The 12,813-nt window shown below is 36.5% G+C and overlaps 2 protein-coding genes across 2 annotated transcripts; one reads left to right on the forward strand and one right to left on the reverse strand.

Moving 5' to 3' along the window:
* The first annotated feature begins 998 nt into the window (after positions 1 to 998).
* Positions 999 to 8,810, forward strand: LOC110893780 (kinesin-like protein KIN-13B). The gene is made up of 12 exons (XM_022140910.2): positions 999 to 1,430; positions 1,509 to 1,700; positions 3,025 to 3,219; positions 3,328 to 3,435; positions 3,506 to 3,583; positions 3,667 to 3,748; positions 4,244 to 4,403; positions 5,159 to 5,461; positions 6,090 to 6,308; positions 6,855 to 7,263; positions 8,265 to 8,330; positions 8,452 to 8,810. The coding sequence occupies exons 1-12, from the start codon at positions 1,278 to 1,280 to the stop codon at positions 8,629 to 8,631; spliced, it is 2,145 nt and encodes a 714-aa protein (XP_021996602.1). The 5' UTR covers positions 999 to 1,277; the 3' UTR covers positions 8,632 to 8,810.
* Positions 8,811 to 10,765: 1,955 nt separating this feature from the next.
* Positions 10,766 to 12,040, reverse strand: LOC110893781 (heat stress transcription factor C-1). Its single transcript, XM_022140911.2, has 2 exons — positions 11,809 to 12,040; positions 10,766 to 11,465 (listed from the first exon to the last, which is right to left on the reverse strand). The coding sequence occupies exons 1-2, from the start codon at positions 12,010 to 12,012 to the stop codon at positions 10,932 to 10,934; spliced, it is 738 nt and encodes a 245-aa protein (XP_021996603.1). The 5' UTR covers positions 12,013 to 12,040; the 3' UTR covers positions 10,766 to 10,931.
* Between the last annotated feature and the right edge of the window lie 773 nt (positions 12,041 to 12,813).

Genomic DNA, 12,813 nt, shown 5'->3' on the forward strand with positions numbered 1-12,813 from the left:
ATAATTGGATCATACATGGTTAAATGTCCACCATTTTACTTTTATAATTCTGGATCAGATGTATTATTAGGAAATGATTTTTTAGAAAGATTTAACAAAATTACTTTTGATATAGTAGCCTACCAAATTATACTAAAGCAATTATCTATATATACATACATAGTATGTCTTATACTACTGGATTAAATATATTCCATACATTTCTGTATACATCAGAATTGTATTCCATGTATACCAATATGTGTATGTATGTATTCTAAATATACATACACATATTGGAATACATATATTTGTGTATAATATATGTATGTATGTATGTATGTATGTATGTATGTATGTATGTATGTATGTATGTATGTATGTATGTATGTATGTATGTATGTATATACACACACTGCAATCATGAACCATATTTATCATTTTTAGTACAAACTAATAATTTTGATAAAAACTTTAAAAGTCAGTTCAAACCATCAAACCCGATCGCTTTGAATTGTCGTTCCCAGATAACCTAACTATAGTTAGATACATAATTTCCACAAAAAGTGGTCCAGCCGAACCAAGAACACCCTATAGATTAACATAAATATGGGTTAGTCAATTGATTTTAAAAACGAAAGGGCTTGTAACTTAATGGTATCAAGGTGTTACATCGGTAGTACTCTTCTAAAGTGGTGAGCGTTCTGGATCGCAATCTTATACTCTCATTGAAGACAAGTGATGTAGATTTTAGATGTAGTGTAATTTGTTGTTAGGATGACAAAGAAACTCAAGCCCGACTGGAATACCCTTGACATCTAGGACGTGTATTCTGGTATGAGATTATATAAAACATTTAGCAGGTATGCGATTAGGGTGATATAGTGATATCTGACTAGATTACCCGAAACCCGTTTACCCAAACCATATATCTTTTAAATATAATAATTTTCACTAGTTACACCTAATCAACATCCAATTGATATGATGATACTCATCATCATTCATCATCCCCTCCTACCCCACTAATCATTCTCCCCCCGCCCCTCTTTTCAAATTCCAAAACATCTTTCAAAATCTCAATAACACACACTCACACACACACACACCAATCTCAATCTCAACAACCATTTCACCTCCATTACACCTTCTCTGAAATCGACCCTTTTCATCTCCACCCCCTTTTCCCACTTCCCTTCCGATCACATTCCCATTTCCACCGCCGGCCACCCGGCCGGCCCTCCCAACTCATTCACCATCAATCCCTAATCAAGAAAGTGTCAAGATTCAATCTTTACATGAATTCTTTTGCAATGCAGCGATCTGGGTCCAACAATAGACAATACCCATCTTCAGACAACTTTATTGAATCGAATTTTAATAACAAATGGCTTCAGTCAGCTGGCCTTCATCATCTTTACTCTTCTAACCCTAATTTGCCCCCTCTTCAGGTACCAATTGGTTATTGACTGTTTATCTTTGTTGTTGGTTAAGTTTTGAACTTTTGATTGTGGTTGAATTGGGTGTAGGATTTTGGGTTTTTTGGGAATAACAGGAATAATCAACAAATGGGTAGTGGTGCTGGAGGGAATGTGGATGTGGTGAGTCGTTCCGGTTCATCGAGTTTAACCAAGTATGGGAGTGGGGAGCAAGGGTCAACTAATGAGCTTAGCCCTGGGTTGTTAGATCTTCATTCGTTTGATACCGAGCTGTTAACCGAGGTTAGTTAAATACTTAACTGAAAGAAAGGGGCTAAAATCTTGATGTAACAATGCTTATGTAGTCATATATGATTAATGATTTGCTACTTTGAAGGTTGATTAAGTTATAAGATGGGATTAGAGCAGTGAATTAACATTAATCATGCTTTTTTAAGATTCAAGGATAATGCCAAATGTTACGAAATCGTGTCTTAACAGGATTAACAGGTTTCTGACGGCGCGCACAACATAAGTTTCAAACATGATTACGACTCGTTTAACTACTTTCTACCTCATGTTTATAAAACAGTTTTATGTTTTATGTACAAAGATGAATAAATGATGGATCCTAACATTGTAATTTTAATTATTTTAAAAATTAAAAAAGTCAAAGGGTGTATTTTTCAGTCAAACAGGTCTAATCGTGTCTTAACAGGTACCCAATTGCCAGCCCTACGAACGAGGCTTGTTCATGTTTATTTGTTTAACTTTAACTATGAACACGAACACTAAAAGAACCAACTTTCTTGTTCATGTTCGCTCTCTAAGAAAAATGAACGTGTTTTTGTTCGATTATGTTCGTTCATTAATATTCTAGACGAATGTAAATGAAAATAAATGAACGAACATAAATGAAGAAAATGAATATGTTCGTGTTTTTTCGCTCATTTGTTAGTCGATTACCCAAGGCTTGGTTCTAAACTTTTATTAGGTTGATGGTTGATGCATGATGCGCTAATTAGTATCACTAAACGAGCACAATGCGCAAACATAAACAAACATAAATGAATTAACGGGCCAACTTTTCTTGTTCGTTCATTTTATTAAAGAGTTAAATGCCATTTTAGTCCCTATGGTTTGGGCTATTTTGCCAGTTTAGTCCAAAGGTTTCATTTTTAACCTGTGGGTCTAAAAAGGTTTCACAGTTGCCATTTTAGTCCACTGGGTTAATTTCATCCATTTTTTCTGTTAACGAGAAGGCCAATTCGGTCATTTTATATGGCTGAATTGCCCTTTTAGTTAACAGAATTACATACAAAATGACCAAATTGGCCTTCTCGTTAACAGAAAAAATGGATGAAGTTAACCAAGTGGACTAAAATGGCAACTGTGAAACCTTTTTGGACCCACAGGTTAAAAATGAAACCTTTGGACTAAACTGGCAAAATAGCCCAAACCATAGGGACTAAAATGGCATTTAACTCTTTAATAAAATGAACAAATTTTTTTTGTTCATGCTGGTTCGTTTGTTAAACAAACGAACTTACGGTTCAAGAACTATTCATGAAAGGTTCAGTTCATTTACAGGCGTAGTGAATTAGCACTAATCTTTTTGTATGTGCAGGTGCATAGTGAAAACAACTTGAATCTGCTAAATCAACCTTCGTACGGTGAATATATTGATGATGACAATGCTTCCTTTTTGGCCGGAAAATTTGCTAATATGTCATGTGGTTCTACTTCTACCGAGAACAATGTTGTTAAGGGCTCTTTGGCAGATAAAGAGAAAGCGAGTAACGTTGCTAAGATTAAAGTTGTGGTATGTTTCCAACTTTCCGTAATCGATAAACTTAATCCTGTTCGCAATTGTTTTGTATATATATTTTTTTCTTTTCTTGCTTTATGAAAGGTTTAATCTCGAACGCAGGTACGCAAGAGACCGCTTAATAAAAAAGAAATTGCTAAAAAGGAAGAAGATATCATCAGCATAGACCCTAACGGTTGCTCACTCACTGTTCATGAATCGAAAGTCAAGGTAAGTTCTTAGTGAAGTCGAATTTGTAGCATGATATTGTTACAGAGACTCAGATAAACGCCTTTTGCAGGTCGATTTGACTGAATACGTTGAGAAACACGGATTCGTATTTGACGCTGTGATGAATGAAGATGTCACAAACGATGAAGTGCGTATATGAAACTATGTCATCGTCTTCACTTTGCACTCTTTAAGATATTTTGGCTGATAATTTTATCGTTTATGTTGTAGATATACGCACAAACTGTGGAGCCGATAATCCCGATTATCTTTCAAAGAACAAAAGCAACCTGCTTTGCTTATGGGCAAACAGGTATCCCATAGTCGCATAACTAATTATTATTAGAGTTAATTACTGTTTTCGTCCCTGTGATTTCTCAAAAATCACTATTTCAGTCCATTAGTTTAAAAATTGCGATTTCAGTCCCTGTGGTTTCACTTCCGTAACCATTTCAGTCCACCTCGTAACCATTTCAGTCCCTGTACTTAACAGAATAATGGACTGAAATGGTTACGAAAGTGAAACCACAGGGACTGAAATCGTTACGAAAGTGAAACCACAGGGACTGAAATCGTTACGAAAGTGAAACCACAGGGACTGAAATCACAATTTTTAAACTAATGGACTGAAATAGTGATTTTTGACAAACCACAGGGAAGAAAACTGTAATTAACTCATTTATTAATTTGTAAAAAATAAACAGAATTTGCTGAACAAACATTTATGATAACAACAGAAGCGCATCCAAACACGCCCTCTGTAAAATGTTTGTTTATGTCATTTTGAACGTTTTTTTTTTTTTTTCAGGCAGCGGGAAGACCTATACAATGCAACCGCTACCCCTGAAAGCTTCCCATGATATATTAAGACTCATGCACTTTAATTACCGAAACCAAGGATTTCAGTTATTTGTAAGTTTCTTTGAAATTTACGGTGGGAAAGTTTTCGATCTTCTTAACGATAGAAAGTGAGTATTCAACTTTTCTTTTTTCCTGTTTAATATATCTCAACTCTTAATATTTAGAGTTAATTACTGTCTTCGCCCCTGTGGTTTGTCAAAAATCACTATTTCAGTACATTAGTTTAAAAATTGCGATTTCACTCCCTGTGGTTCCATTTTCGTAACCATTTCAGTCCCTGTGGTTTCATTTTCGTAACCGTTTCAATCCATTATTTTGTTAAGTACAGGGACTGAAATGGTTACGAGGTGGACTGAAATGGTTACGAAAGTGAAACCAAAGGGACTGAAATCGCAATTTTTAAACTAATGGACTGAAATAGTGATTTTTGACAAACCACAGGTACGAAAACAGTAATTAACTCTAATATTTATTAATAAGTTTGAGAGTAAAGTACATGGATGGTCCCTCTGTGGTTTACCAAAGTTTTGGATTTAGTCCCTTGCTTTCCAAATGTATACGGATGGTCCTTGTGGTTTCTGCTTCGTAACGCATTTAGTCCCCATCCCACAAATCTAAAGGTTTTAGCATGTCCAAGTCAGGGACTAAATGCGTTACAAAGTGCAAACCACAGGGACCATCCATGTACTTTTGGAAAAAGTTGGGGACTAAATGCGTTACAAAGTGTAAACCACAGGGACCATCTCTTTACTTTTGGAAAGATAGGGACCAAATCTAAAATTTTGGTAAACCACAGGGATCATCGGTGTATCGGTGTACTTAACTCTATTTTTTACCAACTTGTCAAATATTATTTTTACAGGAAGCTTTGCATGAGAGAGGATGGAAAACAACAGGTTTGCATAGTGGGCTTGCAGGAATATAACGTATCAAACGTCGAAACGATAAAGGAATTAATCGAGAAAGGTAATTCGACAAGGAGCACGGGTACAACTGGCGCAAACGAAGAATCTTCAAGATCACACGCAATTCTTCAACTTGCGGTCAAGAAATCGATCGACGGCAACGCATCCAAACAGCCCCGATTGGTAGGGAAACTATCTTTCATAGATCTTGCTGGAAGCGAGCGCGGTGCAGATACCACCGACAATGATAAACAAACAAGGTGAATACTTTTGAAATCCTTTTGATTGATGAATAAACAAATGTGTTATTGGCAATGTTGCAGAAGTCGGCCTAGGCGGCCGATTAATCGGCGCCTAGGCGCTAGGCGGTGGGTTACTGCCTAAATTTAAGCTAGTCGGTCAAAAAATCGGTTATGGTCAAAATCGGTCAAAGTCGGTAAAAGTCAGACAAAATCGGTAAAAATCGAACTAATCGGGCCCATGTCTTTTGACCCCAAAAAACCCAATTTTTGAAACCTGGCCCATGGTTTAAAGGCCAAATTTTAGTTATAAACCTATTTTAACATTTAAGTTTAGATATTTTAACATTTAACCCCCTCTATCTTTCACTAGTTTACATATGGTTCCTAAACTTTTAAATTTATTAATAAAAAGTATAAAGTTATCTCTTAAACTTGTAAATTTATTAATAAAAAAGTATAAAGTTATCTATATATATATATATATAAATTTGTAAAATTATACTTAAAAAGTCCAATCTGATTAATCCCGATTAATCCCTATTAATCCCGATTAATCCCTAGGCGGTACCTCACCGCCCGACTAGCGCCTAGCGCCTTCTACAACATTGGTTATTGGGGTAATAAATTTTGATTGTTGACATTGCAGGATGGAAGGTGCCGAAATTAATAAAAGTTTACTCGCGTTAAAGGAGTGTATTAGAGCCCTTGATAATGATCAGGGTCATATTCCGTTTAGAGGGAGTAAACTAACGGAAGTTTTAAGAGACTCGTTTGTTGGTAACTCGCGTACGGTTATGATATCATGCATTTCACCGAGCTCTGGGTCTTGTGAACATACTCTAAACACATTACGATATGCTGACAGGTGACCCTAGTTAGTTATTAGTTTTTGAGGTTTGGCTAGTTTTGCGACTTTTGTCCGAAGGTTTGTTTTTCCGCATTTGGATCCAAAAGGTTTGAAATCTTGACATTTTCATCCAACTCGTTAACTCCATCCAGTTTTCTCCGTTAAGTCAGGGGTATTTTCGTCTTTTTTGTTAACTTGAAGGATAATTCGGTCTCTTTAATACTTGTATATTATGCGAAATGCTTGTACATAAAGTGGAAAAAAAAAAAAAAAAAACCGAATTGCCCTTTAAGGTAACAAATAAGACGGAAATACTCCTAACTTAATGGAGAAAAATGAATGGAGTTAACGAGCTGGATGAAAATGCCAAGATTTTAAACCTTTTGGATCCAGATGTGGAAAAACAAACCTTTGGACGAGAGTCACAAAACTAGCCACCCCTCATGGACGAAAATGGCATTTTACTCTTTATTAGTTTTCTCATTTTATATCAATGTATATTATTCTTGTTTTCCTTTAAAATTCGAATCATCGAATATGATTCGGTTAATTTTCACATATTAGGGTTAAGAGTCTATCAAAAGGAAGCAACTTTAAGAAAGACGTGTCATCATCGACATCCAACCTTCGAAACTCAATCGCATTACCTGTATCTTCAACAACGTTAACACGTTTCGAAGATGTTATATCCGAAAAGCCGCATGAACCTAATAGATTTGGATGGCGTAAACAAACCGATAAAGATTCATCTTTAACCATGGACCGTGTTCCTGTTGGAAGATCAACTATTTATGCACCTCCCGCTGAAGATTACTTAAGTGATCATGATGGCACGGATGAGGAAATAATGGAAGATGATTTTGAATATTCTATGGAGGTTAATGAACCGAAAAACGTTTCAAGATTTGAGAAGCCAAGCACTCAGATGAAACCTATCGTTGAGGCCAATGATGATCTCGCTGCACTTCTTGAGGTAATTTTTGGTTTTCTGTTTGTATTTGGTTACAACTTACAAGTAATATTGTATTTATTTGAGTAAAATGCCATTTTCGTCCCTGCGGTTTGGCCAATTTTGCGATTTTAGTACAAAGGTTTGTTTTTTCGCATCTGGATGCAAAAGGTTTGAAATCTTGCCATTTTCATCCGGCTCGTTAACTCCATCCATTTTCTCCATTAAGGCAGGGTATTTTCGTATTTTTTGTTAACTTAAAGGGCAGCATTTAGCATAATGTACAAGTATTCAAAAAAGACAAAAATACCCTTAAGTTAACAAAAAAAGCCAAAAATACCCTTGCCTTAGCGGAGAAAATGGATGGAGTTAACGAGCCGGATGAAGATGACAAGATTTCAAACCTTTTGGAACCAGATGCGGAAAAACAAACCTTTAAACAAAAGTCGCAAAACTGGCCATACCTCGGACGAAAATGGCATTTTACTCTATTTTGTAGGGCTGCAAACAAACACGAACAGGGCCTTGTTCGTGTTCGTTTGTTAAGAAATATATGTGTTCGCGAACCGTTCACGAACACTTATCGAACGAGATTTTATGTTCGTTTGTTAAGGAAATGGACTTGTTCATGTTTGTTTGTTAATTTTAGGCAACGAATAAAAACAAATGTTGACGAACACAAATGACTACAAACTAATGTTCATGAACACAAATGGAAATAAACGAACACAAACAATCGTTCATGAACATAATATATATAAAAACTAAAAACACTAATTAACTATCGAACACATTACCGAACGTTCACGAACATAAACGAACGAACATGACCTTTGTTCATGTTTGTTCATTTAACTAAACGAACGAAATTTCTTGTTCGTGTTTGTTTGTTTAATAAACAAACGAACACAAACGAACTTCCTGCCGAACGGTTCACGAACTGTTCGTCGAACGTTTGATTCGTTTGCAGCCCTACGTATTTTGTTTGTTTATCTTTGTGGGACCTATTTTTATGTTTATTTTAGGAAGAGGAAAATCTTGTAAACGCTCATCGGAAACAAGTGGAGAAGACTATGGATATCGTTAGGGAGGTAACTAACTCATCTTATCTCCAATACATCAATTGCTTAAAATTATGTTTACGGGTCAACCCACCCGAGCTCATTTAAATTCTGACCCATTACCAACACACTCATAATGGCACATTTGCAGGAAATGAACCTGCTGGTAGAAGTAGATCAACCAGGAAATCAACTCGACAATTACATTACAAAACTAAATATAATTCTATCCCAAAAAGCAGCCTCGATTCAACAACTCCAAACAGAATTGAGTAAGTTTCAGAAACATTTGGAAGAATACAATGTTCTATCATCGGCTACAGGTGGCTAGCGATGCTGCAGCATAGGTAACTAAGGTGAGAGTGTTCGGTTTCTGTCTTGTTTTGCTATAATATTGAGTGTTTGACATGTTTTTCTCTACATTCGATGTGGATTTCGGGTGTGGATTATATGTAAAAGCTTGTGTAAGTTGTTGTGGTTTATAGAAAATTCAAAATGCGGTTTTGATTATATGTTTCTCGTCTTGTTGTAGTTTTTGGGTCAAAGCTGGTCGGGTATAGGGTTTGTCGGAGATTTATATGTAAAAACAACAAAACGACGACGAAGAAATTATCAAATATTTTCTTGATAAAAAGGTTGATATCTAAAATAGGTGAGAAACATAGAGCAACGCCTTGTGTAGGTGAGACGCGCACTTTGCGTCTCAGATCTTGGGGCCTAAACGTTTTGGAGCGCCTCGCGTTTTTTTAACTAAGTTTTTTCATATCGGTTGTTATAACAAATTCTAATAATCTTCATGAAAAAAACAAAAATCTTCATGAAAAAATAAGAAAGAGTAAATTTCAAGGAGTGTCCTTTATCTTTATACCCATTTTCAGGCGCTGTCCTTTATGTTCAAAATTGACGAGTTTTGTCCTTTATGTTTTCATATCATACACGTTTTCAGTTAAATTTGGTCATATGCTTTGTACATGAGAGCATTTTTGTCAATTCAAAGGTAAGTTCAACGGCAGATTTACAGCTCAAAGCTTCTGCAACCTTTGAATTGACAAAAATGCCCTATGTGCAAAGCACATGACCAAATTTAACTGAAAAAACTAACTGGGTTAGGCGTAAAGGACAAAACGTGTATGATATGAAAATATAAAGGACAACTCGTCAATTTTGAACATAAAGGACAACGCCTGAAAATAGGTTAAAGATAATGGACAATCATTGAAATTCACTCAAATAAAAATCTTGATTTGGTTTCTAGAAAAAGGTGCATGATAAGATTTTGTAGGGAAATCGGATTTGCCAATTTAGTCACATGAAGTTAAAAGTTGAATGTGAATGTAGTTTAAAAGTTTCTTAATGTTTGACCTTTTTTTGTTTGCTTTATAAAATCTTGATTTGGTTTCTAGAATATAATAATGCATGATTAGATTTTGTAGGGAATCCGGATTTCTCCACTTAATCATATTAAGTTAATAGCTGAATGTGAATGTAGTTAATAAATATTTAAAATTTCTTAATGATTAACCTTTTTTACTAGTTTTTTTTTTAACGGCAAACAGAATCAATCCCGAGCATCCTGAGGGCACCCACTGGACCAAACGGAGTACTCCGAGAGTAACCCGGGTCCACCATCAATTTCGGGGAGAACCTGGTAACCCACCCGCCCGTAGGCACAACGATGAAGTTACCGGTAAAACCTGTTTTTCTCAAGGATCCAACCCAGGTTTCCCTGGGTCTCCTATCATTGCCCACTAATGCCTCACTCTGCACCAAGTGAGAGTTGAACTTGCATCTCCCAAGAGAGATGCAAGTCTTCAACAAATAGCAAAACTAAGGCAGGGTTTGAGGATGGTAAATGTAGACAACCTTACCTCTACCCCGTGGGAATAAAGAAGCTGCTTCCAGTTAGGGCTGACAATAGGTAACCTGTTAAGACATGATAACAGAAAAGTACACCATGTGATTTTTTACGTTTTTAAAAATAATCAAAATTTGAAAGTTAAGATCCATTATATATCCTTCTATAAAATATACATCTGTCTTATATACATTGGATACAAAGTAGTTAAACGAGTCCTATTCATATTTAAAATTTTTTTTGTTCGCGTTATCAGATACCTGTTAAACCTTCCAGTGAGACCCCCAACTCGATAATAGTTTTGCATCAAGCCTTGGACATAAGACACATAACACTTAGCAATCGGGACAAAGGCCGATTAGTGCATGCATCTTCTTGTCTTTCGGCTATCAACGCCACCACATGACCAAGTTACAAGCAAGGGTGGACCCAATGCATGCCTTGGGTGGGCGGGTGCCCCCCTTAAAATTATTTTTTTTATGTATTTTATAGGCAAAAATTCCAACCGCACCCCTTGAAAGTTTGATGGAATCCATCATTCGCACCTCAAAATAATTCCTGAATTCACCACTGGTTAAAAGAACGAAAATAACAATTTACTCTTTAGAAAAAATACGGCATTTTACACAAGGATATATAAATTTTAAATTTGATAATTTGAACAAAGTAAGAATAAACTTTGTGATTTTTTTCGGAATTACAAAAACGGATTAAAAAAAAATATATTGCAACCACCTAACCATTTATAGTACCAGCAATAACTAAATAAACTGTAGCTAAAAACCGCCACCCAATAGTGAAAACGGATACTCAGGAGCCGGTCTAACCTCCGGCTCCGGTGAGTATCCACCGGAATTAACAGCATGTCCGTCGTTCGTGGCCGTACTAGGCGGCCACGACATGCAGGGTGTATCCTCTGGTGACGACGACAACAGAGGATTTAAAATCCGTTGCCGCTTTCTATCCGCCAACCGTTTTGACCGTTGATTTTGATCAACGATCATACGTGGCAGGATCTCAGGATCCTCGGCTACTTTATTCAATAACGCCATCATTTGCTCCGGCCGGCGTTCGGTTGCTTCAAGCCTTTTGTTCATTCCAACTAGTTCTTGTTCTAGAGCCTTTTGGTCCTCTTTTAGCCTTGCAATTTCGGTAGCCATATCGTCTTGTTCTTCGTCTTCGTCGATTCGGGTTGAGTTTCGAGTTTGAGTCTGGCGTTTTCGACCTATGTTCTTTAGTAGTTGTGTTTGGCCTCTTAGAAACCACTCGCTTGCGAACTCCCAACGATCCGGATCCACCTTTCTGAAACCCTGGTTTTGTTCAAATTACAAATTACAAGTTTGAAAAATGATGAGAAATAATAAAGCAATATTTTCATAACCGGACCAGACAATTTAACCATCGTTTTAATCAGGGACAAAAGTAGAGGGGTCAAGAGCGCCAGGCCATGAGAATTTAATTTATTATATTTTTATACATAAAATTAAGATTATCTATTAAAAATAAAATTTGGACTATCTTGTTGTAGTCGTAAAGAATTTATTATATTTTTAACTAGAGTAGACTGGTTTCCAATCTTTCGGTCCGGTTTTGAAAACACTGCAAAAAAAAAAAAAAAAAAAAAATTAACTAGACATAAGTAATTTTGCTTACATATGTGTTTAACTGACGAACGAAGCTCGAGAAATTGCTGTGTTTGAAGTAGGCCGGCAACAAGCGTTGCGAAAACTCGAGCGGTTCGACGACAACAAAGCTGTTGTTACCGGGTCCCCACCGGATGAAAGCGTCGAGAGACGGGTCGTTGACCATCTGGTAAGTTTTGAGGACGAAAGGCGCAACGATGTCGTTTGAATCCATTAATTCATGGGAGTGTGTTGTGTTGTGTTATGTGGAGTTATGAGGGGTTCATATATGAAGAGGAAGAAGTGCAAGCATGGGGGTCACGGGGTGTGGGGTCAGTGTTTGAGATTTTTTGTCAGGTGGATCACGCGCCTAAATGAGAGTAAGCATGGGTCTCCTCACTTCTTCTCATCCACCTCACTCTCCCCACTTATCTAGGATCCAATCAAATTTAGGTCATATTATTTTTATACACCATTTTCTTATTTAAACATCATTTTTTTACTTGTTGGATAAAGCTATACGTGTCATGTAGGCTTCTATACTGTCCGTATAGACCTATACAAGTTACATTGAATTTTTTTTTGTTTTTTACAAATTTTATACAAACTAGTATTAAGTGCCCCCGCGTTGCGGCGGGGGCATAAACCGTGCCAAGTAGCACCAATGCTACACAATTACAAACGGCCAACAACACCGAAAAAGTTCGTAAAAACAAAATAAACAAAAAGGAAAAAATAACACTGAACGAAAAGCATATGTAAAATCGTTGAATCACGCATGCCCGTTGCGGCATGATAATGCAAAGAAATTAGACTGAAACATAAAAATAGAAAAGAATAACTAAGTCGATCTAGGACCACGCGCATTGCGACGAACCTCTCAAACAAAAAAAAATAGGCGCGTTGTGATAGTCCTGTCAAACGGGAAAAAATAGACGAAAAAATGTTGAAACTCACGCGCACGTTGCGGCGTGTTCACGCGCAAAATTAGAACGAAATATAAAACAAAAAATTTACAAAAGATGAAAAATACGGG

The sequence above is a fragment of the Helianthus annuus genome, chromosome 12 (assembly GCF_002127325.2).
Source record: "Helianthus annuus cultivar XRQ/B chromosome 12, HanXRQr2.0-SUNRISE, whole genome shotgun sequence".
Classification (NCBI taxonomy): domain Eukaryota; kingdom Viridiplantae; phylum Streptophyta; class Magnoliopsida; order Asterales; family Asteraceae; genus Helianthus; species Helianthus annuus.